The 25,907-nt window shown below is 45.4% G+C and overlaps 1 protein-coding gene across 2 annotated transcripts; it reads right to left on the bottom strand.

Moving 5' to 3' along the window:
- Positions 1-2,227: 2,227 nt before the first annotated feature.
- Positions 2,228-15,838, bottom strand: SPP2 (secreted phosphoprotein 2). Of its 2 annotated transcripts, none has more exons than XM_063341699.1 (7): positions 15,681-15,838; positions 15,452-15,576; positions 13,971-14,093; positions 12,304-12,414; positions 10,191-10,245; positions 9,849-9,956; positions 2,228-2,640 (listed from the first exon to the last, which is right to left on the bottom strand). In XM_063341699.1, the coding sequence occupies exons 1-6, from the start codon at positions 15,727-15,729 to the stop codon at positions 9,859-9,861; spliced, it is 561 nt and encodes a 186-aa protein (XP_063197769.1). In that variant the 5' UTR covers positions 15,730-15,838; the 3' UTR covers positions 2,228-2,640; positions 9,849-9,858. The 2 variants fall into 2 exon arrangements, with proteins under 2 accessions (XP_063197769.1, XP_063197768.1); XM_063341698.1 differs by having other exon boundaries at positions 2,228-2,636.
- Positions 15,839-25,907: the final 10,069 nt, after the last annotated feature.

The raw sequence follows: 25,907 nt of genomic DNA, 5'->3' as shown, positions 1-25,907 counted from the left end.
AAAGCGTTTTCTTTGCTTCTTTTAGAGAAGTGCACATATAGGTGTCCCATGTATACTGGAGAGGGCTGGCCTCTCATTGTTTTTATTATGTCTACAAAAGGAGATGCTACAGCCCATGCACGTGCTACAATGGTGCTTGCCTGCAGACGAGCTCCTGCCCTTGTTCCCAAAGGATGTGACTGCAAAGTCCTGCCTTCTGAGTTTTGGCTCATGGGACACCCGTGTTAGCAACGCTAAGAGATCAGAAGACCTTTTCTATAAACGGGTCAAGTCTGGAGGTCAGAGGCAACTCCAATTTTCATTCTTTGACAGTAGTAAGATTTTTTTTCTAAATGTCCACACATCGCCAGTGACAATGTACTGGCAGTGTATCCCACGAGTGATGGAAATCCCTGACACTGAACTTCTGTCCGCAGAGGACAGATAAGGTAAAGTAATGATGCTGAAAGTAGCTTCCTAAAGGAAAGTGGTGCTCCACCATTGTTTGCTTACAGATGGTTATTTTCCCAAACACGCTGCACCAGAAAGAGCGAGGGACAGGCTTTGTTCATCGTTCCAGCATAGGCTAGCCAGCCCTGAGCTCAAAAACAAGTTTTCTACTCCAGGTCTTCAAAGACCCACTATCAAACTCAGTGGTCTCTTCTACCTCTTTTCCCTGACATACAGAGCCACGATACAAGGATTTTGTAGCAAACATGCTCCCCCTCCTATTCTGCTGGTGCAGAGGCCTGCCACGACTCTCATCCAGTGAAATATGACTGGTTTTAGGCCAAGCAAACTGCCTGTTGGGATCTGGGAAAAGCAAGAGTGAAATAGGGAAGAGCACAAGCACAGACAAAACTTGTTCATGTGTGAATCCACCTCATCCCTTCCAGAAGACAAAAGTATGGTCTCAGAGGAACAGCCCAGGAAGATCTGCTCGCCTTTGCCTAGGACAGGGGGACATACATGTCTACACGAGAAGACAAAGGCCACAATCACTTGAGCTCAGAAGTTTCAGAGAGCTGCTAAGCTGGTTCTTTCCACCAGCTTTTAAATGAAGAGTCACGGTTCTACCTAAAATCAGCACAAAGGTGTGAGGTCACCTCAATTAGGAAGAAGATGCTTAGCAAAAATGACAGCAGCAGAGAAGCAGATTACGCAACAGATTACGCAAGTACACCTGGGGCCAAGAGTGTGCATTCACAACAAAGGAAGGGGTGATGTTCCCAATCCCGGTGACACAGGCAAAGCAAAGCCACCATGAGAAAGGAAAACAGCCCTTCCTCTGCTGAACCTCTACTCTACACCTTTTTGGCACCTTCCACTTCCTTCTACTCCCTGCTGCTGCTATGGGTAACCATCGAGGGCTCCTCTGACTATGTGTTGTCACATTTATGAGACAGAAATCCCTACAAATCAGGGACTACCTTGCTGCAATCAGTAAGGAAAATTAACTGAGAGTAAAACTGGTTGGCAGAGTTGCTTTAGAGAGAAAAATCCCTTGATTTGGAAAGGAGGGACAGTTGCATAACTGATAGGGAGCCAACGATCAATTCTGCAGCTGCCATGACCAACACTTGCCAAGACAGACAGCCGAGTCCTAGGGAGTGCAGCAGCAAAACTGCAAACCAAGACAGTGCACTGTGCGGTGGGAGCAAACAGGGAGGGAAATAGATCTTAAAACCCAGCTGATACTTTTTCCTAAAGGAGATAGCTTTATTATGTCCACGTCTTCTTCGGCACTAAATAGCACTGCTGCATTCCACCACACAGCCAACTAATTTTACCATTTCTGTCTCAGAAAATTCCCCTGTTACTTCAATCCAGTTCGGCACAAAGCCGTCATCAGCATGATAGATAACCATAGAGCAAACTTGGTGGTAAAGCCTTAAAAAAAAATAATCCCAAATATAACCCCACTCCCCCCAAAAAACTGCACAGTAACCTTTCCCTTCCCAAAGGGCTGCGGGGGCAGGGGACAGGGACAGGACTCTCTTGCATGGGATGGAGACAAAAGGACAAGACTAAAAAGACCTGTTTCCCAGAAGAACACATCAAAGGTCTGTTCTAATCTGGCCTGGTTCCGAAAGCCATTAGTACCTGACAATCACCGTCATCAGTACCCCTCAGCTCCTCGCCCCCCCCTCCCATTAGTGGTCAAGTACCCATTAAAGCTAGATTACTGGTGGGTTAAAACTCACACCTTTGGAGTTGTAGCAAGACACCTAGTCCACAGCTGCTGCACTTCAGAGAAAAAGGAATTAAGTGCCTTTATTACTTTGAATGACTCAGTAATCAGCTACAAGCATTACAGAAAATTACAAGCAACCAGAGACCAAGGCAGAACAAACAGATGGAATAATGATCCTTTAATAGCATCGTTATGAGGTGGTACAACACATACTGGACACAGTCAGGTGTCTGAGGCTCCTCCCAGTGAGCTCTAACACACCAAAGGCAGCTATCGACTGACAAGCGCAGGCAGCTAGCATCTCATAAGCTCATCCGAGGGTCATTTGACATCACAGCAGAAAGTGAGTTCAAGACTGTCACTTCATTACAGAACAGTTTTCCAGGCAAAAGAAAAGGAAATGGCATCAGGTTCTTTCTTCACATACTGGGTCTTTGAACCGTGATTCTTCTCATTCTGCAATCTACCTTAAAAAAAGGGAAGGAGGAGAAAAGTCATAGCTCAAAATTTGTCTCATACTTCACAGGACTAGCCAAACATCCATGACCTCGGAAAAAAATTATTCAGCTTCACTGAGCTGCTTATTAATTTGTTTAGCGTCAGAACCACGCCATGAGGAATCTGTAAAAAGAAACCTGCATATGCAAAACCCTTCCCATGTACACAAGTGTCATGTCGATTGCTAATTAACAAATCAGCGCATATTGCAAAGTCTCAAAAGCAGAGACGGTTGAGGCTATAAGCTGGTGGACGGTCTTCTGAGAATGTAGCTGCATAAAGAGGTACAATATGTACAAGAAATTTGAGATATGTTTTTCCAAGCGAACATGTGACTGCTTCTTCAGGAGTCTGTAGCCTACACCATATCTTCAGCAAGTTTGTCACCATGGCAACCTGAAATTTTTCTCTAAGACAATTTTGTTCGTAAAATTTTAGGGATAGATTTGTGCCAGAAAGACGTGGTAGTCACAGACATAGCAACCCCCTGAGAGTGGCTTGTCCAGGAGCACCCGGGTCCTGCCCAGCCCTGGAGATGGGGGATGAGAGCCAAAGTACCAGGACCAGCCGCTATGCTCATCGCTGTGGACAAAGTGACAAGAGAAGAAACAGGAACAAGTGGGAATATGGGAAATTCCAGCTCAGTTTAAGGAAAAATCTTGCACCAGAGTGCTCCAACACTGAACCTAGAGCCCAGAGAGAGGATGAGGATCTATATCCCAGGATATTCAAACCTCGGCTACACAGCCTCATGAACCTGGCCCTGCTTTGAGCTGGGGTTGAGCTTCCAGAGGTTTCTTCTAACCTGCATGATTCTTTGACAAGCTAATTTCTAAATTTCCAATGCTTGGAAAATGTAACATTGAGCAGTAGGCTGGAAGACAGCCAAGAGCCCTGCGTGTTCTTGTGTTCCTGCAGTGAAGTCCTGCTGGTTTTCTCCAGGAAGTAGATGAAGGGGCTTGCAATCAGGCCTTAAAACACAGAGTGAAGGCTAAGGAATCATCCAAGCTCTGCATCCTCTAGATGCAGGAACAATTTCCTTAGTGCAGCAGTGAGTCTAATCCTTCAAAACAGATCCAGAAAAGGTGGGCCAAAGGGCAAGGCAAAAATCGCTGCCATTCAGAATAGCAACAAGGGATCGTCACAGCGATTCTCCTCTCTGCTCTAACACCTCTGCTTCATCTCCGCACCACGCTCTGACCTCAGCATCAAGAAAAGTCCTGCCTGGGTCTGTTTGAATTTCGGTCCTTCACCTCTGAACAGATGAAAGAGTGCTGTCTTCCCTGCTACAGCATGTCACAGATGTCAGGTGACACCAAGGACTTAGCTACAACAGACAGGCTCCAAGGCAGGAGGAATATAACGGCAGCCTGTCATTTCCCGCACGTTGCCTAAGCGATAAATTGCTCCAGCTCTCCTCTCAAAGCTGATCCGATATGGAGCTCATGCACTAAGCAGCAGATCCCATTCTGCAGGGATTTTCCTTCTCCCCAAATGCTTCACTTCTTTCCCCAGAATGCAATAGGCTGCTTTCTGAGAACTGCGGAAAGTGGGGTGAGTGAACGGAGAGGAAAAAACAGAAACAGATTATATGAAGCTATGAGAATACAAAACTGGAAGTAAAATCAAGCAGCTTCTTAATGAGGACAACTGGGGATAAAAGCTCTTCTTTCCATGACCCAGGAGGATTATGCACCCTGTTCTATTATTATTTTCATAGAAGACAGACAAACAAGCATCCATTTCACTCTGAAAGTTGGATCCTGGATTTCTTGGGTATGAGAATAATAAAATGATTAGAGTTGGAAGGGACCTTAAAGATCATCCAGTCCCACCCCCCTGCCCTGTGCAGGGACACCTCCCACCAGCCCAGGTTGCTCCAAGCCCCGTCCAACCTGGCCTTGAACGGGATGGATGCCCTCCAGGGATGGGGCAGCCACAGCTTCTCTGGGCAACCTGGGCCAGGGGCTCACCACTCTCACAGTAAAGAATTTCTTCCTAATATCTAATCTAAATCTACCCTCTTTCAGTTTAAAACTGTTACCCCTCGAGAAACAACCGCAGAGGATTAATCATCAGTGGACTGTACGAGGCCTGGTAGTCTCTCGGTGACATCCCTGACACGAGCCCCCACTGAGCAGCACACCTCTCTAGAGAGTGCATCAGGTTGGCAAATGGGTGCCTCCGTACCTCTCAGAAGAGAGTCGCCTACTACGATCAGCCATCGCCTTTTCTTAGTTGCGCTGGTTGTCATACGGGGAGCAGATCGCGCTGCCTTACTCAGCTCCAGTCTCTCTCCTGGTATAACGGGTCTTTCCTCTTCACTCTGCAGAGTGGTGAGGCGATTCTCAAGGGCACCTCAGGCTTCGGGGGAAGCCTCTTCCTACTTCTGGTCCTTGCCCTTGCAAGCTTCCATTCTCCTGCATTATTGTTTCACACACGCACGCTTCTGCGTGTGTCGGTGGGGGAGTTTTCGGTTGTTTAGTTGTGGGCTCACTGCAGATTGCGCTTGGAACCCGCTGTGTACCTCCTTCTCAGCCTCCCTGATGCTACGCAGCCTCCACACCACCTCCTGCAGGAGTCCTCCACCTGGGCAGGTGTGCTCCCTATCCCTGCCTCTGGAGAAAGGTCGAGGCACCTCCTGCCGCCTGAGGTCCGCACCAGAGCCTCTCCCTTCAGCAGCTCTGTCTGGGTGAGGCATCAGCCACCGCTGGGGTGGGTGGTGCAGACCCCCAGGCCCGAGCTGCAGCCTTTGCTCTCCGAATGCCCACCATTCTGCCCTGAGGGTCAGGTAGAACGAGCGCCCCTGACCTGCGCAGATGGAACACCAGTGGAACTCTCCTCCTTTGAAGAAGTGCCCTTCTCACACGACCTGCTGCTGCAGGCTCAGTTTGCTCACACTCCCCAGACTGCTTTTTATAGGCAGAAGCCCAATGTTGCCAGCTATTCTTCCATTGAAAACCCCCCCACCCTAACATTCAAGGATGCCAGTCTATTCACTTCTGCAAGGCTGCTAATCAGCTTGTGACAACTGCCTTCACCGCGTTCCCACCAGCAGCAAGCTATGCCAGGTGAGAACTCAGCCAGAGGGTCATTTTGAGAAAATGTAGAAAACTTGAGGAGGAAATCACAACCCCTGGGCTTGATGCAGAAGAAATCTGATTGTCTGTTAAAAAACACTTTCCTTGCATGATTAATGACTGTAAGAGAAAAATCAGTGTTCACAGTCTACATGTATATTGCAAGCAAAGACAGGAACTTTTTCTTAATTTTCCTGTTCAAGGAAACGAAGCACTGCTGCTGAGACTCCCCTCATAAGTCATAGGTCGCACTCCACCCTGCACAAAAGACAACTGCCTTAGGCAGTTGATTTTGGAAGAGCAGAGCGCTGGGGCCCTTTTCTTTTGCTTTCTGGGATTCAACTGTTAGGTGAGTTTGAGCCATTTTTTAGGCTCCTCTCTGCAATTCAGAGCCACAAACACTATCAAGCAGATTCCAGCCTAATGGAACCCATAGTTCCACATACCTGCGCACACTCAAAAAGCCTGTCATATCGTGTGCGCGCTACGCGGCCTCCTTTCAGAGCAGGAATCCATCCTGCGAAGGGTTTCAATGGGGGATTGACTGCCTCGCTGACATGCCCTTTGCTGACACTGGCAACTGACACAGCGCCAACAAGCCCTGCACATACCTGGCAGGCTAAGCTAATTAATGACCTTAACACTTGTTGCAGGCTGAGGCTGTTAACCGGTGATCAGCTGTGGAACAGCAGCTGGCTCTCCTGCTGTCACTTGCTCACGTGCCTGAGCTATTTGTTGGAAAGACCAGTCCGCAGCATGACATGTGAATTTTACAATCTCCCCAGTTCCAGAGATGCGCTAGGAAATAAATCCAGAAAATCTGATTAGGGCTTGTCACCGAAGTAAGCTCATTAATCGTTGATGTGGTTCTTTCATACGCAGTTTGCTAACTCCTGCAGGCACCAGCAGACCCGTGGGTCTGAAGACTGCCGACTTTAAAAAGTTCTTTATATAACAATTGCACTGATTTTTTTCCTCTTGAATATTTAGCACATTCTAATATGTAAAAAGAGCCACAAAGTACCAGTGAGATCATTTAGCCTAGCTTCTTACATAGAGTCAGGCACAGGATTCCCCTGAAATAATTCCTGTAGCAAAAAAGATATGAAGATCTAGTGCAGAAAATGTAAAATCCAGCATGAAAAACTCTGTCAGCCACTTGCCTTAGTAATTTTTGCAGCAGTTACCCATACTGTTGCGTAAAAAAAAAAAAAAATCGTATTCATTTCTTACCTGAACTTGTCTAGCTTTGCCTGTCAACAACAGGTTCTTTGAATAAGAGATGAAAGTCTTCTGTTAATAAATTGCTGTTTCCCCAGCCTCCCCCAAAATATTCCCAGCTAAACTAAGCCAGCTGAGCTCCTGCCATCTCAAAACACAGCACATATTTCCCATGCCCCACCAAACACTGCCATCACAGTATGGCTTGTAATAATGCCAGCCATGATCACGCCGGTGCCAAAAGACAGGGAAAAAAAGCCATGAATAACTTTCCTTGGCCTCAAACACATGAAATAATTTGGATACGTGTAGCTCCAAATTAAACCCACGGATGAAACCCTCTAATTCTGGATACAAGTGAAATTGAGACGTAAGACTTCTCTCCAGACTTCACAGCTAATAAGAAGTCAAATCAATAAAAACAAGAGAAACAAGGAGTTTTGAGCGGGTTTGAAAGTCTCCCTTAATCTCCTGATGTACCTGCCTCTGAAATGTCCAAAACCTAGGACGCTGGTATGAAACCCAGCTCCGTAAATGGCACTTACAACCTATCTTCAAGAGTAAGCAGAAAATATTAAAACTCAAACTGCACAGGATACCACGAATCATAAATTTGTCCCTATTTGTTTCATGTTCTCTTTCCAGAAGATTTTACAGCTTGCTTCTGGTTTAGAGATCTGTTAGACGTTAGGTACAGGAACACAAAACATTTGTGATTACTGCCTAATGGGAATAGCTCCTCTTGAGAGCCAAAGAATTAATTTAAGATACCTGGCATTTTCCAAATGCAAAGAAAAGGACGTCTCCCCATACTGAGCACACAGATCTCCTTCCCCACAACTTTTCTGGAAGACTGGCTGAAGAGAGTTCAACCCATATTCACCCATCCAGACTGACCATGACCAGGCATTTCCAAAATTTTTGCCTCTCTTGACTGGAACAGAAAATCAACCTTATGCTACTCTCCAGTAAGCCTCAGTCTCTCCAGACTATATCCTTGGTTAAAGCTACCCAGAAGGACACAGAGCGCACACCAGAATGCCACTGCAATATGCTCAAGGAAGTTCAAAGATATTTAGAAAAAGTTAGATTCCTATAAGAGCAAAGGCAGTGATTAAAAGAGCCTATCACCTTTACTGGCTCATGGATTAACTAAAATAGCATATGGATGTAATGAAATAATTTCCTAATGTAATGTAATGAAATAATCACCTAGCAGAATGACTGGGTTTTCCTTTCGTATCTAATTTCTGTGAGAGTAGGGGGTATGTCTCCTTCATCACATATAGGCTTACCACGGATATGCTTATGAGTAACATGTGTTAGTTTCTGGTGAGTCATCGGTGCTAAATTACATCTAAAACCGTCTTGGTTCCAATGCAGCAGGCCTGAATTGAGCTACACACATGGAGCATTCAGTTCTGGTACTCTTCACAGGGACAGAGACCTGCTAATGACACGTACCCAAGCCAGCCTGCGAAACATTTTTAATCACAAAGACCTTCCAACCCAAACCATTCTATGATTCTGTGACGTAGCGCAGAATTATTTTTTAATAATATTAGTAATAATTATTAATTATAATAATTAATTATATTGTTTTAGGTATATATATTATATATATACTTATATAATATTATATATCATAAGTATATAAGTAATAATAATAAATAGTAATAATTATTAATTACCTCTTCCTTTCCCAACTACTTTAAAACTGTTTAGCATGCCAAAGAATGATCTCCATCCTGTGTTGCTAGAACTCTTTCAAAACCACTTCCCTTTAGACTAACTCCATAAGACAGCAGGTAAAATATCAGCAGCACAAAGCTGTTCCCACATAGAACCTCAGAAGTAGGTCAGCAAAGGTGGTTTGTGCAGTATAGGCCTCGCCAGCTCCAAAGAATCATGAGTGCCTTTCATTATTATTCCCCATTAATTGACCTCCAAACATCTCCTTCACAACTTCTCTGCCACAAATGCTTGGCCTGGGTAAACTGCATCTTGGTTCTCCCAGAAACCTTACTACTGCATTAATTTTTGGTTCACTAAACTGTGTGGCCTCGGGGCCCTGTTGCATTAGATTCGGCACAAAGACACGGCCATTCCTCCAAGAGTTTGCAGTATAAATAGCACAACAAGTCATGGGTGGGAGGAGAGCACCAGAACAAAGACGGTGGGTGACTTGCTGAACATCTGGGGCATTGAACAACTCATCTGTGTCTTTGCCAATACACAGGCCAGGCATGCTCAAGATCCCACAGCCAAGCAATACACCCTTGCTACGGGCGACCAATTTGGAGAAGGTCCAAAGTACCCACAAAACGTTTGTCAGAAACAGGTCTCTGCCAGCCAAGAGAGATGGAGGCAAAAAGGCAGAGCTGCAGCTCAAGCCTTGAGCCCTGTGCTAAACTCAGGCCAGCAGACTGATTTTCTTGCATGCTGTTCACACTACCTGTCCACCAGGACATTGGTGTTTACATGAGCGTATGGGATGGACTACTCAAGAGTGAGTGAAAGCCGTGAGCTCTGTAGTTGGGAATTCTTCCTAGGAAGGAAGCAACAAGAGGAAAATCAAAAACGTCTTCTGCTGCCTTGACAATTGGTGAGGCCCTTGTTCTGCGAGCCCTCCCTTAGGCACCAGAGGTTGCCACCCCATCACTATTTGTTGAGGGTGTTGATAGTGCTGTTTGTACTCTGTCACTGAATTTACTCATAAGCAAATCCCACAAATGCCCACAGTAGAACAGCTTTTAACATGCTCACAGCCAAGAAGCACATTCCCAAAGAGGCCCTTTATCCTGAACACTCACTTTCCCATCCTGCCACAAAACCTGCAGAGCTAGGGTGCATTCTACACGTTGAATTGTACTCACCCAATCCATATTATTCAATCCTGTCAGAGTTGAAATAGCTGGGTTTATGCCAGTCTCCACGGCTGCTGTCTCTTCCCCTTGAACGGAAGGCTTCAGGACCAAATACATCTTTTAAAAAAAAGAAGTGGAGACATACATGAGTGTACTATGCTTTCAAATACATGTTTGTTCAGCATTCTGCACAACATTAGGAAAACCTCAAGGATGCACACAAGCACTGATGGTAAAAGAACAAATCTGGAAATCTTCTTCCTCAGACAGATGACTTTCAGGTGGCCCAAGCAGATGACCCAAAAAGCAAACTAACGTGTCAGAACAGTCCAGCATGGCAGAAACGCTTACCTTCTCTGTGACTGCTGCCTCTCCTGTTGGGGTTCATTATCGGCATATGCATCATCTGTAAAATAAAGAGGTTTCTTTAAAAGCTCATGTGTCCAGAAGTCCACCTCTCCTTCATTTCCTCAGGTACTATGTGATCACTGAAGTAATTCCAAACTTCATTAGTAACTTCTCTGAAAACAAGATTAGTGCTGACAGTATTGCAAAGCAGCGATGTTGCTAAGGAAGTCTGCAGTTGCAGGTAGGCTCTCGGGTCAACATCTTTCATACTTAATACCTGAACTTACTGTAGTGCAGATACAGCCAGGAGAGCAGAGCCTGGAGAACAGAGTTAGTGTGTTGCAGTCACACAGGGCACCTCTGTGACTCATTTATCCCAAATTACTCTTTTAAAAGCTCTCTATACTCTTCTTTTTTTTCTCTCTATCACAGTAATATGATCCCAGCCTCAGCCAGTCACAACTCCTCCTCCTGTCCAAGCGCCACCAGCACTACGGGAGCTACAGCGACACCATCCACAGTGAATCAGGCTGAGATGCCTTGAGCTGAGTTACAGATCTAGAGCAAGAGCCACCGTGCACTTGCTGCAGCCCTCTGCAGACAGAAATACTTCCCTTTTCAGTTGCAATAATTCCCTTTGGCATTTTTCCCTTATTAACATTTGTGATGGTTTAACCCCAGCTGGCAATTGAGCACCGCACAGCCGCTCGGTCAGTTATATGCTGAGCATGATGCCATATAGTATGGAATAACCCTTTGGTCACTCGGGGTCAGCTGTCCCAGCTCTGTCTCCTCCTGACTTTCTGTGCACTCCCAGCCCACTTACTGGTGGGGCAGTGTGAGGAGCAGAAAAGGCCTCGACTGGGTAAACCCTGCTCAGGATTAACTAAAACATCCCTGCGTTATCAACGCTGCTTCCAGCACAAATCCAAAACATAGCCCCATACTAGCTACTATGAATAAAATTAACTCTACCCCAGCCAAAACCAGCACAACACTGCAGGAAATATATTCCCCAACAGGAACGTTGGCAGCAGTACTGAATTTTAAGGGATGGTTAAAGATGACTTGAAGGAAGATGTCTGCTTTTAAATGCAAGTGTTTATACCAAGTACCCTATTAAACAAGAGTTATGCTTAACCCACAGACTGAACATCCAAGACTTTGTTACGTATTTCAGTACTTCCCATGCAGTCTTTCTGTCCTGCAAACCAAGACTTCCATTGGTGCATTCACTAGCTAGCGCTGAATAGAGATTCTGAACCAAAACAACAACAACAAAAAAAGATTACAAGCTTATTTGGGAATTCAAACCAAGAGAAGGTTACACAGAATCCTATTTGCTTCAAGCTATTCATTCAGTCCCTTGCACTTTCCAAAAATAAAAGCTGCCCCTATCCTCTGGCACCTTGCTTGTGAAACTATGTTCCCTGAATCACAGAATAGTTCGGGTTGGAAGGGACCTTAAAGGTCATGTAATTCCAACCCCGCCGCCGTGGGCAGGGACACCTCCCACAAGCACAACAGCCACCGTAGGTCTGTGTTGTAAGTGCAGGCACACCCAGGTTCAAGTGTCAGTTCACAGAAAAAGTGGACGCTGGCATGATTGGAAAACAGCTAGCAGGAATTCACAGGTTGGGTCAGCATTTAATCACACCTTAAAAACCAAGTAAGGGCTTAAAAAGGGAACACAAATCTCAGTAGAGCAAATGTTCTTCAGCTCTACTGTGATTACATGCTCAGCTGAGGGCTGGGTTTGGCAACAGAGCCAGAGTCATCGGTATTTGTTTCTGTCTAAGATACGCCAATCACTGCGCTCCAGGCACATACTCTATACATCAATGAAGAAAGAGTGTCGGAGCTGGTGGATGTGCCAGACTGCCGCGGAGATTCACACTCTCCCCTGGCATCCATCAGGCAAGGTCAAACCTCTCAGCTGATGGAAAGTGAAGCATTACAGGAGACAGCTGGATTTCGAACCACGTTCAGTTTTCTGATGAAAACCTCCAACTGCAACAGGACTTGCAGTTCGCACATATGCACCTGACTTCTTAAAAGAGGATAAGCAGAATTTTTGCTCCCCCAGGCAGCAGAAATCAGTTTTCCCCTTCCTTACCTCCTCACTGCTCATCGATTCGGAGCTGGATGTGCCACGATGGCACCGCACAATAACGTTTGAGATCAGCTCACCGGAGACATCCACAAAACTTCTGCAGAAAGCGGTTGGCTGTAACAGATCAAAACAGAGCAAATCTCAGACAGCAAAGCTACAGTGCAAACCCTCTTGTGGGAATTGCACTGGGGGGAGGGAACCTGTAGAAGTATTTTAAAAACAAATTCCAAAGCAAGCAAGACTCTACAGCTAACAAATTATTGGAGCAGACTGTGGCCGAACCGATATATTCTGGCAGCATATAACTACACATGTTAATTGCTCCACAATTGCGTATTAGCTGTATGAAGTCTTGAGCCTGCTAGAGGCAGAAGAAAATCTCGAAATCCTTTTCATGTGTGTGGAATTTCATGGAATCTGCACAAACAAAGAGCTGTGCAGCTCCAGCTCTAGAAGTTAAACTAAAGAAGTTATCTCTATGACTTGTCAGATGCTCCAGCAAAACCTGCCATCCAAGTTTGGTAAACAGAGATCCTCACACTATCTTTCATGCCATATAGCCCCAAGAAGAAAAGAGGAGGGAGGGTGTCTGTTTAGGACACAGTGATAACTTTGCAGCAGCCAACCCTCGCATTTTGAAGGAAAATCTAGCAACAACCATCAATTCCGTGTTGTCCCATCCGCATGCGCACACAAACTACTTACTGCAAGAGTAGTGATACTCGAAGAGATGTTTACCCCCCTCTTCATGGGGTAAACTACCTCCTGAGGTAGCAGTATGACACATAAGCTATGAGGAAAGCCTTTGTGCCATCTGTTGAATGCCTTCCCAGAATCCCTCCTCTTCCGTAAAGTCTGCTCCCAGGAAGTACAGATAAGTTTGGCAGCATTCACATGGGAAAAGAGGCAAGAAGGGCTCAGCCTGGAGCAGCACAGAGAAGCAGAGATAATCTCTGTGGAAGTCTGACACACAGCATGGCGTCATTGCACACACCAACTCAAGAGCTACTCCACATGCTTTGTAAGATTTGTGCAAGCAGTTAGGACACAATCACTTAGGAGCTTGCAATGGAAGCCATGCTTTGGCAAAAATATCTGTGCACAGGTAAGTCCAGATTCAAAGATGATGTATTTACACCAAAGCTGGTCATTCAAAAATCAGAGTGCAGAAAAAGCTGTATCAAGAGCCCGATCCGTGTCTATTTCAGGCTGAAAATAAAGTTGAAAATCTGAAAAAGATTAGCACTGTCATCAGAGAGTGGGAACTGCACTACATAGGAAGATAAGCCTTTATATGGTGCCTGGATGAATGACAGGCAAAAGCAGGTCAAACATCAGTTTTTCCACACTCTTATCTTAGAAAAGACGACACACTTTCCTTCTAGGATTTGGTCCCAAAGCACACAGACGCTTTCACTACATGCTGCTCCAAGACGTGCATCTCCTTGTCAGTTCACAGCAGTTCCTGTAATCCCCACTGACCAGGCAGAAGAGCTTCCCAGCACTGACCCTTCCCACCTAACACCCACTCCATGCCGTAGGTTGTACTTGGGTTTGGTTTTCTTTTAAGAAGCGCCAATCATCATTCTTCAGCACCGGTAGTGTTTCAACGTGTCCTGAGAACATCCTGCATGGAGCAAGAGGTTCCCATTCACACCAGAGGCACTTACCACGAAAGGCCCTATTTTGAAGTCGCACGTGAACGGGTCTCGCCCCGAAGCTTTCGTGCACACAGTTTCACGAATGCTGAACCGTAGCTCTAGTCTATAAGTGTCGCTGTTCCACATGTCAACCTGGTAAAAGGAAGGTCACCACAACATATAATTAGTGCCTCTCGTTATTCTATGCCCACTACACGGCAGCCTTGCTTCTTTGCCAAGCAGAGGCAAGACATAAGGGCATTATGGGTCAGCGCCCAAATTAGAGCAGATTGCCGAGTGTGAGAAAGGCTGTTTTATTGTGCTCAGGAGTCACTCCCTCAGGCAGATTTGGCAACAGCAACGCAGAACAGCTTTCCACAGGGGTTTCACTTGAAACCTTACAGCCACTGCGGGATCCTCCTACTGCTCAGAGTCAGCTGGGGGGGACTATGGATGTCCAAGGTAGGTAAGCATAGCATTACCCCTGCATGCTACTCCCTCTTCTGCGGGAACCAGCGTCCTAATGGCTCTGCTTTGGTTATCTAGACTGCTGGGAAGTCTATTGCAAATACACGACTTGGAAAGTAAATCACACAACTGCAAGCAATTGAATTAATGCAGTTTATAGACTCGCTCCTTGTCAGCTCAGGTGCTTCAATGGGTAGTGTGCATGCACCATTGCAAGCTTTAGAGTTTGGTTGCTTTTGTTGACACATTAGGATTTTCTTTTCTCCTTCTCATAGTCTAATCAATGTTTTAGCTCAAAATGGAAGACTAAAAAAAGAAAAGAAAACAAACACAAAAAAACCCAACAAACACCAAATCCCCACTGCTTTCAAGTACTTTTTTTTCCCAAACTAGATCAATCCAAAAGTCATCTTGTCATTCATTCTTGCAGAAGACTTGATACATGCCACCTATAGAAACATAATGGTTCTGAAGATGTTCAGGAACATGGACAGGCTAACTTTAAATTAGGAAGCTTTAACTCTGGGTATCTAATATCATTCCTAGCAACACAAATTAAAACAGATACAGGTTTCCTGCCTGCATTTAGACACTAGCAGACTCAAACCAGAGTTGGTGCATAGAGACAGATGACATAAAAACAGACTGGAGAAAGAATCCTGAATGTGTTTGTGGTGGCATGTGTGGACGTTCAGCTGAGACATCCAGATGAATGAGGTTACTTTATGCCCCAAGCAAAGCAGTGACCTGGAGATATTTAAAAATGCCAGTTCTGAACAAAATCTTACAAGACATCCCTTAAAAATTTCTATTTTAGGGGTGAGAATTTTGAACTCATAGAATATTTTTCATTACAAACCAACATACAAGAAATATTTAGGTTCCTAAAGCCATAACTTCAGATAATGCCCCAAACCCACCCTCTTCCAAGCAGCATCAGAAAACCCCAACTAAATCTGGGTTTCCAGGGTTGGGTGAAAAAGAGTTTTCCATCCCAGCAAAGCATATTTCAGGTAAAGGGTCTCTGTTGTCCGTGCACTTACTCTTGCGACATGGCTCCTGACAACACCATACAGGTTTGTCCCCCATGACTGAGAATTGATCCTTGCAATGGAAGCATTGAGAGCCTCTTCTGTGACAGGGACGTCATAGTCGTACACTTGAAACCCTGAGACGGAGGCACAGTTCCATTAGAAGTTCATTGTTGTCTTGTACTTTTCCTCCCTAAACGACTGTAACAAAGAGGACATGGTTCCATTCTGAGCAACTTACCTGAACACGAGAAAACGCTCAGTGTGAGGACAAAAATTAGGATCCTCATAGCGTGCCTTTCAAAATCCTCTGTTTTTTTCCCTTTCTAAGTGATGATTTCCAGTGCATATTCCTCTGTCTTTATATAAATGCAGCCTTGATCCTACACCTGACCTTCCTGTGTCCAAGCTCTGCTACAAACATTGCACTTTAAACAGAATTGATCTGCGAGTAAATATTTGCTGTCAGCTTTTCTCCATTTAGCAGTAGTTCTCTGATAAGAGATGGGCTGCAGTGCCTTTTTCCCAAGACTGCGACTAAAAGGGAGGACTAAATTCCTGTTATCTCCATAGCCAAAGGTAGAACCTAGTTATTTTGTTCACTTTTAGCCATTAGTTGCCCATTTAAAGCTGGTGAGTCAACTCTTCCCTTAGCACCGGGCCCAGCACCTCCGTGTCTCAGCAGCAACTGGCGGCACTTACAAGCTGATGTTCCCCAAGGAGGGGATGATTCCCCAGCACACAATGGGAATCCACCCACATGGGCCTGTCCGACACCACCACCCTGCAGGCCAGAGCATCCAACAGAAGCTTCCCAGGCACATGGCTGACCCTTGGGACACCCCAGGTCCATTTTCCGTACAAGCTCCTGGGACCTCTGTTATTTGGTATGTGCCAGAAGAGCTCCCATGTTGCTTTGACTCTTGCCAAGCCTGAGCCCAGTTAACCAAACAAGCGAGTGGCTGGGGACATTGTCAGATCCTGACCCTGTCAGATCCCCCTGATGCTCAGGCTTCAGTTTCAGCACAGAAATTAATGGACTTTTTGAAAAATTATGGCCTGACTTCAATACTGAAAACACCATAAGGAATTACAGGGATGAGCTAGACACGAGACCTCAGCACTTAGCTAACTGAAGCTGCTTGCTAGTCTTGGTTTCCAGATACGGGCAACTTATCTTATCACTCTACCACAACTACCTCACCACAGAGCCACTGGAACACTTCTAGCAAGATTCAGAGACGCACCTGGCTTTTAAGCGCATTAAAGGCTGTGCAGGGAAGTTGGGAGGGCAATGGCTACCTTCAAACAAGTTTGCCCATCGCTGACCGTTCACAAGGCAGAGATGTGTCTAACCATGTCCATTTTGAGGATCCCGTGTGTGAAATTCCTCCATTAACCTTCAAATCACAGTTCCACTTGAATTATGTGGCACAGGATCACTTTAAGAGCTTCCCAAATGACAAGCACTCAAGGAAAGACACAGGAGAATGCAAAGTACCAGGGCTCAGGTTTAATAAGGAGGAGGATAAAATTGCTTCTGGTTGTTGTGTTGTCAGCTTGCAGGATGGCATCCAATCTCAAGGCCACACGCTGGGGGGTTTGACTCCTCGTGTGACAGATGGAGTCGGGCAAGCATCACTCACACTGCAAGTACTTTGAGGCAAAGACCCAAAAAGGCAATGCACTTCTAAGACACAACAGACACAACTGCCGAGGTGTGGCCTTCACGGTCACTGGATTCATCCCCCATTGTTGCTGCGAGATCCTAGACAAGGAACCTGTTAAGCCATGGAACGCCCCAGGAAAGAGTTCCTGTGCCAGTCAGTAGAGCCGCACGTGAGCACAGAGACTCTGCCAGGAACAAGCCGTGCCTGGGGGGGACCAGCAGACGCAGCGCCAAACAGGAACCTCGCCGGGGCCACGTTACTGGCCAGTGCCACACCACGTGTGCGCCATCCACCCAAGGGATGGCTTTGAGAGAGGTGGATGTGGGTGCATATTCCAAAAAGGGGTGGGCATTTTTCGCAAGCCAACTTGTATTTCAGCATTGGGAACATGATCAAAAATGCTGATTGAAACTTTGCCCAGTCAAAAGCCAGAGTCTCTTCTGTACATTCACTCTCCTTTTTCACTGCAGCTGAAGACACTCTCTCCGGGCTCTTGGACACACTCGCCTGCAGCAGCAGCTGCCCTTCTTGCTTCCCAGTTCTCCTTAACTGCCGTCTGTGCTGTGAGGAGGCCAGTTATATTCTTCTGTGGCTACAGCAATACCAGAGCACCACAACTCAGAGGATTTAAACCAAGCTGGAGATTCTCAAGAACAGAGTCTGTTGCACTATGCCCAACTTTTCTGCAACCAGAGCCAAGACCACACTCCCTCAGACCAAGGAGGAAACCTTCTAATAGACTGTTTGACCCGCTCCCAAGGTGGTTTCTCTGCAATCAGTCGTGCTGCTGCTGAGGTAACAAAACACAAGAATGAGATCGCTCAAACCATTTCCACAGAAAGAACTTGGCATTCAGAGCCCCAAGGTCCATATTGTTTTCCAGCACACTTCACCACCAACTTGCTGTGGTAGTTTGGATAATGTTTACCTTTCACCTTCATCCCTAGAAAAGGAACCGTCTGCCTTCTTGCATGCGGGAAACGATTAATATTCCACCAGAACCTGAATATGTAAAATTTATTCCTAACCGCCGAGCCACAGCATTGTAGCCAGTCCAGTAGTAATTTTTAGTATTGAACAGGGTTTGAAGATTTTCCTCTTAGAGTAGCTACTAGGAAATGCTGCCAGCAGGATTCTAGTAATGCTGAGTGGGGCTTGAAAATAAAATTGTTTAATGAAATTAAAGTTCCCCTGCAGAGGTCTGGCTTTGCATTGCGGCATCCAGAGAACAGAGATGTTTGCTATTCCACCTCTCTGAATCCTGCCTCATTAACTCCATAATGAACTTGGTAAATATTTCTCCTATCTCTCCGCGGATACATGACACACTCCAGCAGATTCATGTTACAGCAAAACTGGTTCCATTCACTGTCCACGTCAGAGGCGCGTTTGGGTTGAGGGTGGGCAGGATGGAAACAGGGAGAAGGGAAAGTCTGTGAAGAAAACAGACTCGGGCATGTGCTGGTGGGAGGAAAAGGCAAGTATGAGCAGAGCACAACATTGTCCCCACTCACAGGTACCTTCACATCTCCACAGATACCACCTGCCTAGTGCTCACAGGCCAGGCACAGCCACAGGAGGATGGGGTATTTTTCTTTGGGGCAGGGGGTGGAAAAGAAGCATTCTTGGGAAACCTCTGCTTTTAGATTTAAGCCGTGGAAGCAATTTTACAGTTTCAGACTCAAAGTGCCCCGAGTTCTGCAGTTCTGGGGAAGTGGGAGGTTTCCACCACATTGTCTCCACACTGGAGACTGTAACTGATGCATCAGGTTAGGAAACGCCACTAAATTTGTGAAGAGCAACTGGAATTCAACCTGAAATTCAATACTTTGCAGAAGGTCAAATTTCTGAGGCCTAGAGACTGTTCAGTTATTGGCGTATTGAAAACAGAAAGTTGTTGTTTGATCTATGCTAAAGAAACAACAGGTGTGGCCACGCAGACCAAGGACTACGTGCTCTTGAAAGAGCAGAGCATCCTTCCCTTCCTCTAGAGACCAGCTGCTGGCATTTGCCAAGAAGGACCCTGCCGCAAATTACTAGGTCCTACAAGCCATTGTGGTGAGCGGTGACGTGGCACATGGAGAAGTGACGGAAGCTTTTGCCTCAAACCAAAAAAAGGCAGATCAAAATGGAGGTGGTGTGAAAAATGAGACACTGTGTGTTTCTAACACATTGCATGCTGCCCTACTGCTGCTGCTTCCACATCCCCAGGAATTACACAGGCTTTCACGGGAAGATGACCCAGCCACCATGCAGCACTGGGGAGAAGCCACGGGTTTAGTCTGCAGCTTTATGAAGGCTTCTGGTTGCAGCAGCAACGGAGCTCACAATGTCTCTGATCAGGATAACACACTTTTTTTCCTCAATTAGCCAGACTGAAGAATCTTGAGAAGACTTTTAGAGAGGGCTTGCAGAGCAGACAGAAAAAACATACAGGCACATAAATACACATCTTTTTAGAAAGGACAAAGACTATAGTTAAACCCCCCCAAAAAATGCAAAACTTCTTGAAACTTGAGAGGGGGCAAGATGGAGGAAGACTCTTCACAAATTAAAGACTAAACTAAACTACCATCAAGTTCCAGGTGCCAAGCACCTTGGGGCAGAGGGAAGGGGTTGTATCCAATTTAATCCACACAGCAAACAGACACACGCCATTTAAGAAAAGAGGAAATTAAAGAGCTTCTGTTAGATAACTATTTTCAGACCACTTTCACTCCCAGCAATCAAGTCAGCTCTGTTCCCAGACAACTGGGAGAACAGTAATTTCTCTTTGTGAGTGAAATTTTGGTAATTACAAGATGCGTTTTCATTTAAAATGTAAATCATCCAGCATCATCACGTGTCTGTACTCTGAAAACAGTCTAAACAGCATCTCAGACAGCTATTCCTGATACCTTGTTTCCTGGCCATTCCGATGGCAGATGAAAGTTAACGATGCCCCTTCAGATAAAAGAAAACTCAACTAAATTCAAAACGTGTTCTCCCCACACACTCCCCTTCGCTCTCGCAGCATGGCATTGGCAAAACAAAAAGGCTCCCTAAAAGTTCTTCTCCATGGATAACTTCTTCCTCAGGTATGCAGAAGACTAAAAGTTGTATTGACGTCCGCTGAAAGAGGTAGGAGAAAGGCTTCTAGATTTTGCTCAGACTAACAGAGGTTGGGACCTGATCCATAGTTCATAGATGCCAACAGAGACTCAGCTTTGATTCCCTTTGGACCTTGTCTGCATGTCCCTTGAGAAAGCAGCATTCGATCATACAGAGACTGCCCAGGAGCTGCTGAATGTTCTCCAGCCCTTGACCACCTGGGACGGAGAATAACTCTTTGTTCTTCCAATTTCTCCAATTGCTCTCATAAGATGGTACCATCTGCCATGCTGGCTGCCTTTCTCAACCCCACATAGAGCTTTCTGCTGTAAAGCACTTGAAGATTCGGTGGTCAAAAGGAAAGTAAAGTGAAGACAAGTGAATACAGCCACACCTCAGCTTCTCACACAGTATTAAGGATGAAACCAAGTGCATTTTGCAAGTCTGGAGTTTATACCGTGGCAGTTTCATAGTCCACGAGGGTTGCTGATGCTCCAGGAGAACTCACTGAGTTGTTCTACAACTGAAAACCAATTGAACTCATGTCTTAACAGTAATTTTCCAAAGATTAAAGGAAACATTTCAGTAAGCACATAGAGGCAATGCCTAACTCCTTCTGCACTGCGCTCCTGAGGCACACCATACATGCTGGACTAATGGACACAACCTAAACCCACACAGTTTCTACTGCTGTTGCTAGCAGTGGACTTTGAGCGTGAAGCAACAGAAAGCACACGTTACAGCAAACAAAACCTCAATAACGCACACTGCACAACAGTTCTGAAACATCAGAGGCTGCAGCAGAATCTCAGAGGTCTCACTTCATTACTTTGAGCCTTTGAAACTTTAAATATTTATATTACCGGTGCCTGCCAGGTCAGCAGTAATAGCTCTTGCAGGGTCACTGGCACAACTTTGTAGCTGATGCAAGGCAAACATTACCTCCAATGCAAAAATTGTTGCCTGAAAAGCCAAAGGGCTATATCTCTTTTAATACTTTTTTTTTCTTTAAAATCTTTTGCTGACCATACTGATAATTTTCAAGGTTTTCTCCCTATCTCTAGGGTGCTTTCTCAGAGAGTTCTGCTGTTACATCCTTTCGCGTTCTTAGTGAAAGTTACTTGCAATCACCGGTCAAATCAAGCCCTGGTAAAACTTGAAACCCTCGGTGAAATCCGGTAAGACATTCGCTTTCCACTTCTGAAGCCAATGACTGCCAAATAGAGTCACCAGTGTCGTGCCCTGTCTCTTGTGGGCCTCATGCTGGCATCTGTTGAAAGTGGCTTGCACTGCTGAAGTAGCCTGAGCCTTTCTGGTATTCAGTGACATTACCAGCGTGTCCTTTTAACGTTGTTGTCAACCATAGCCCTCAGCATCTCTGTAATTCAACGCGCAAAGGGTTGTTTCCGGCTACAAGTCATGAGAAGGTGCACATTCAGAGGAACAAGTCATGAATTTTTAGCAGGAATTAATTTTAAAAGAAGTTATTGCTTCAAGTTCCAATCTTCCTCTCAGTAAAAAAAAAAAAAATAGAATATTTTTGTAATTTCCCACAGATGTTAAGATCCACAACAAGAAAAATCAGAAGTCCCAATTTCAAGGATTCTTAAATATCAAAGCTGACATTTTCATTTCCAGTTTTTAGAGTCTGTGAGCAGTTACAGAAGGTTTTAGACATTAGATAAGAAGTCACTGGCAGTGAGCTTAAGCTTTAAATCAGCATATATTTTAGATAATTACTTCAGTCATGAGCAGCAAACCCAAGAATTAGCCAAACAGGCTGTTCCAGGCACTGTTCTGTCTCATGTCCTGCACGGCAGCATCCGGGCATTTAGGAAGGGATTCAAAAGTCTCAGGGCGCACGTGAAACCACAAAGACTTTCAGATGCTGAAATGGACCAAGTGTCTGAGGCTGGGCTGTAGAGGTGCGAGCTCCAAATATATGAACTTATAAAGGCTCAACAGACATACCACATCCCATTGGAAACTCCTATTCCTAGTTCTGCGAGACTGCAAAATGCAGCTTTAACCAGCTGTTGTTTTCAAGTAAGCTCCAAATCTATGGGGGAAAAGGTAAATGTGGACTAGTCCAATTCTTCCCCAAGCTGAGAGCAAAACTCTGATTCTACTCAAGCTCTCAGCTGCTGTGCAAACATCAGAGCACCAGAGGAGGTTAAGACTCCAATTTAGCCTTATATAGCCATAACACCAACTGCTCAATCACAAGTTCAACATCTTTCTTGCCACTGGAGGCCCTGGAATTGGTGCAAGTTCCTGGTCCCAACATTAGACAGTCCATAGGCAGTAGAACAGGCACTGACAGAGCCAGAGGCTCTCTCTTCTGCTGAAGGAAGCCACATATTACAATCCATCACCAGCTGTGTGATGCTGCCTCTGTCTCCTGAGTGGCTGCATTTAGCAGACAAATCTCTAATTAAAAAAAAAAAAAAAGCCAAACACATTTACTTTTCCTGATGTACTGACCACAAGAACAAATATCCTAAGGACGTTCACGCTAGCAAAATGCAATCACATGGCACTAGGAGAAAGCACAAAGATATACTTTAACATGGGTAAGCCACCTCCAACAGTGACCCAAGTGGTGCTCCTGAAGCATTTTCTGCATCATTAAGTACTCCCTGATTCAACATTTTTGTAGTGTTGGAGTTCCTCTGCCTTTTGAGTCTTCAGGGCCTGGAACAGCATCAAAGTCATCACCAACAGCAGCGATTCTCAGCATTCAAGTATTTGTGCATCAAACCCCAGAAAGCCAAAAGACTGTAGAAAATTATAGAATAGGTGGAGATTGCAGTCTTTGGATTTGTGGATTTTATAGTTGAAGTTTACGTCTTGCTGACCATTTTAAGGGCTTGCAGCAAGCTTTTGGGTTTTTTCTTGCTTTTAAGTGAAGATTCCCAAACTGCAGGAGGCAAGGCCATAGGGGAAATACATTGTCCCAGGTCTTAGAGCGAAAGTTATCCAAAGCAACTCATTCTATACAAGCAGGGCTCCAGCAAGGCAGGAACGTTTTGCGTAGTCAAGTTTCCCTGAAGATGACGTTTGTGGGAGTCAGCTATCAAGTGCTCCCAGTCTAAGCCCATCAGCAAGTATTTATAGAGACTAAATTTTACAGTTAGACTCCAGCATAAACACTAGGACCCCATCGGCACACGTGTATAAGCCAAGTACAAAACACCGCACAAACGCCCTAAGTACTTTGTAGCTCAAATTCTACACCGATACCAGTCACAAAACAAACAAAAAAACCCCCCCGCTTTTAATATCCAAACAAAACCTCTTGGAAATAATGTCTATTTGCTCGCTATTTTGTGAAGAGAAAAGGAAAGAGAGATTACTTTTGCGAACGAATTATTCATTACAAATTAGCCCTTTCTTTTAGTGACTGGGTGCGCTCCAGCCCAAACGGGGCACGCCGTAGAAACCGAGACGCTTCACCTCCAGCGGTTCTGCTGCAGCAAATACGGCCACGTTGTTATAACCTCGTCCTGCAGTTTTGCTCCTGCTAAAGCCATCCTGTATTTATGTATCCAAGATTTCACAGAAAGCCAATTTATTGCAATCAAGGTGTAATTATGGCCTCTGATTACTTTCTAAATTACTTAAATCCTTTGCCACAATACCTGCATACCAGTCACCAGCCTAGGCAAGCAGAACACGTTCATCCTCCATTTAATTCATATATCCTTGCTTGAGCCAATATCTTTAACTGTATGTCATTTTAGTGTCTCCCAGACCAAGCCCACGTTGCAGACGAAATACAATGTTTATCAGCTATTTACCATGAAAGAGCAAATCTACATTCTTTTAAGCAAAGTAAATACCTCTTAAAAAAAACCACCAAAACATTTTATATGATCTCGTTAATATTCCTTTTCACTAGAAAGATCTCCTGATAGCAGAAAACTCATATCATAAATTAACAGGGAGATTATTAGACTTACATGTTTCTCAGATGACAGGTTTACAACGTTGTTATTGGAAATACATTAACGCCCTACATAAAGAAATAATAGGAATAGCACAAAGGAAGAGCTTACACCGGGGATTTAGGAAAATAACTCGACACAAAGTTGCCTTGAGACAGTATCATATCAATGTTTTAAATCAAATTAATAATGGAAAGGCAGGAGACAGCCAGGGGCAAAAACATGTAAGGAAATACAGACTAGCTTATTTACAACACCCAGACACGGCTTTCGTGCCGAGATTCCTACGGCAGGCTCCAGCAGCACACACGTCCCTCCTGATAGAGGGGCACAGCCTCAGGCATTGCCCGCTCCTCCAGGAGCCTGGACTAAAAACAGTGGGCCACGATGTACCCACCCATCCCTGTGGTTCTCCATCCCATGCCAGCGCCCCCAGCCCTGGGGACAGATGTAGGACATTTCCACAGGAAAGCAACTTGTACCACAAGATGTGGAAGGCATCTGTCAGGTATGGGGAGACCCAGCAGGACAGGTATATCCAGAAGGATATTTGAAGGAACATCATTGTGCTTGACATGTAGGTACCCATGCAAGCTTAAAATCAGCCGTCTCAATTTCCAGGACAGACCAGTCTTGACCAGCATCCACACGTGGGTGCCGGACTGCTAGGACATTTTGCTGGGACCCAGGGTGACAGGACTGGCTACCTAAAGGCCAACCTGTGTGCAGGTAGTACCCCCTCGCATACCCACAACAGTCTAGTGTCATCCCAAAACCAGACAAACCCTCACATGTCAACAGAGAAGAGCAAACAGCATTCAGCTCCTTTCAGGACGTCCGAGCTGTGCTTGCTCAAGAACATGATTTTTTAAGGTCCACTAATGTCCAGTGACAGCTGCCAAAAATGCCTACCTCATTGTCTCCAAGATACTCAGGAAGGGCCAATTAGCAGGAAGCTTTGGGAACCAAACATTCCAACCTTTTCAAGGCCAGGGACATGTTGAGATCAGCTGGTGCCACACAGAGAAGGAGCCTCCAAGGTGCATGGCCCATGCATCTCAGCTCTGGGCTGGCTCTGGGCCAGAGCAGCTTCCACCAAGGAAGAGGCTGTGACTAACTCTCCATCTGTCTGCAACCATCTCCATCTGCACAGAAGAGGCAGCACAGGCCTAGAATATCATGACATACATTGATGCATCCCCAGCTTAGATTAGTGTGTAAGGGAAGCAAAAGCAGGATAAATCCATCCCCTCTTGGGGCACAGCAGCAGAAGCCAGGCAAACACATACTGCCATAGATTAAAAAAAAAAGCCTATTTAAGACAAGATATGCATGTGTGGGTAAAAGGCCTTTAATTCACAGCTCTCACTGCTATATGGAACTGACCATGTCCCAGGAGCTAGCCACCCACCACAACAGTGTATTTAACGTTAAATAATTCACTGACAACAAAGCAGTCATTTCACCTGGCAGGATTTCTTTTGTTGAGACGGGGGTTGTGTGCCCCCCTTGTTTTGGGGGTCTCGGCTGGACAGAGATGCTCCTGCTCAGACCTCAGCTGAAAGGCGGGTCACGGAGCCTGTTGGCAGGTGCTTGGGATGGACTGTGGTTAAACTTGGTCTCTCGGCTGCAGGGAGAACGCAAGAGCTCCCAGCCTCCTCCATCCATACCGCCTTCTCCAAGGCCAGCATTCCCTTCCTCAGCACCTCAACCCATCTGCCCCTGTCAAAGGCCATTCTCCTAGAATCCCTTGCCAGCTTT

Source organism: Chroicocephalus ridibundus, chromosome 7 (assembly GCF_963924245.1).
Source record: "Chroicocephalus ridibundus chromosome 7, bChrRid1.1, whole genome shotgun sequence".
Taxonomy (NCBI): domain Eukaryota; kingdom Metazoa; phylum Chordata; class Aves; order Charadriiformes; family Laridae; genus Chroicocephalus; species Chroicocephalus ridibundus.
The sequence above is the reverse complement of the archived record's forward strand: the minus strand, read 5'-3'. Positions and strand labels throughout refer to the sequence as shown.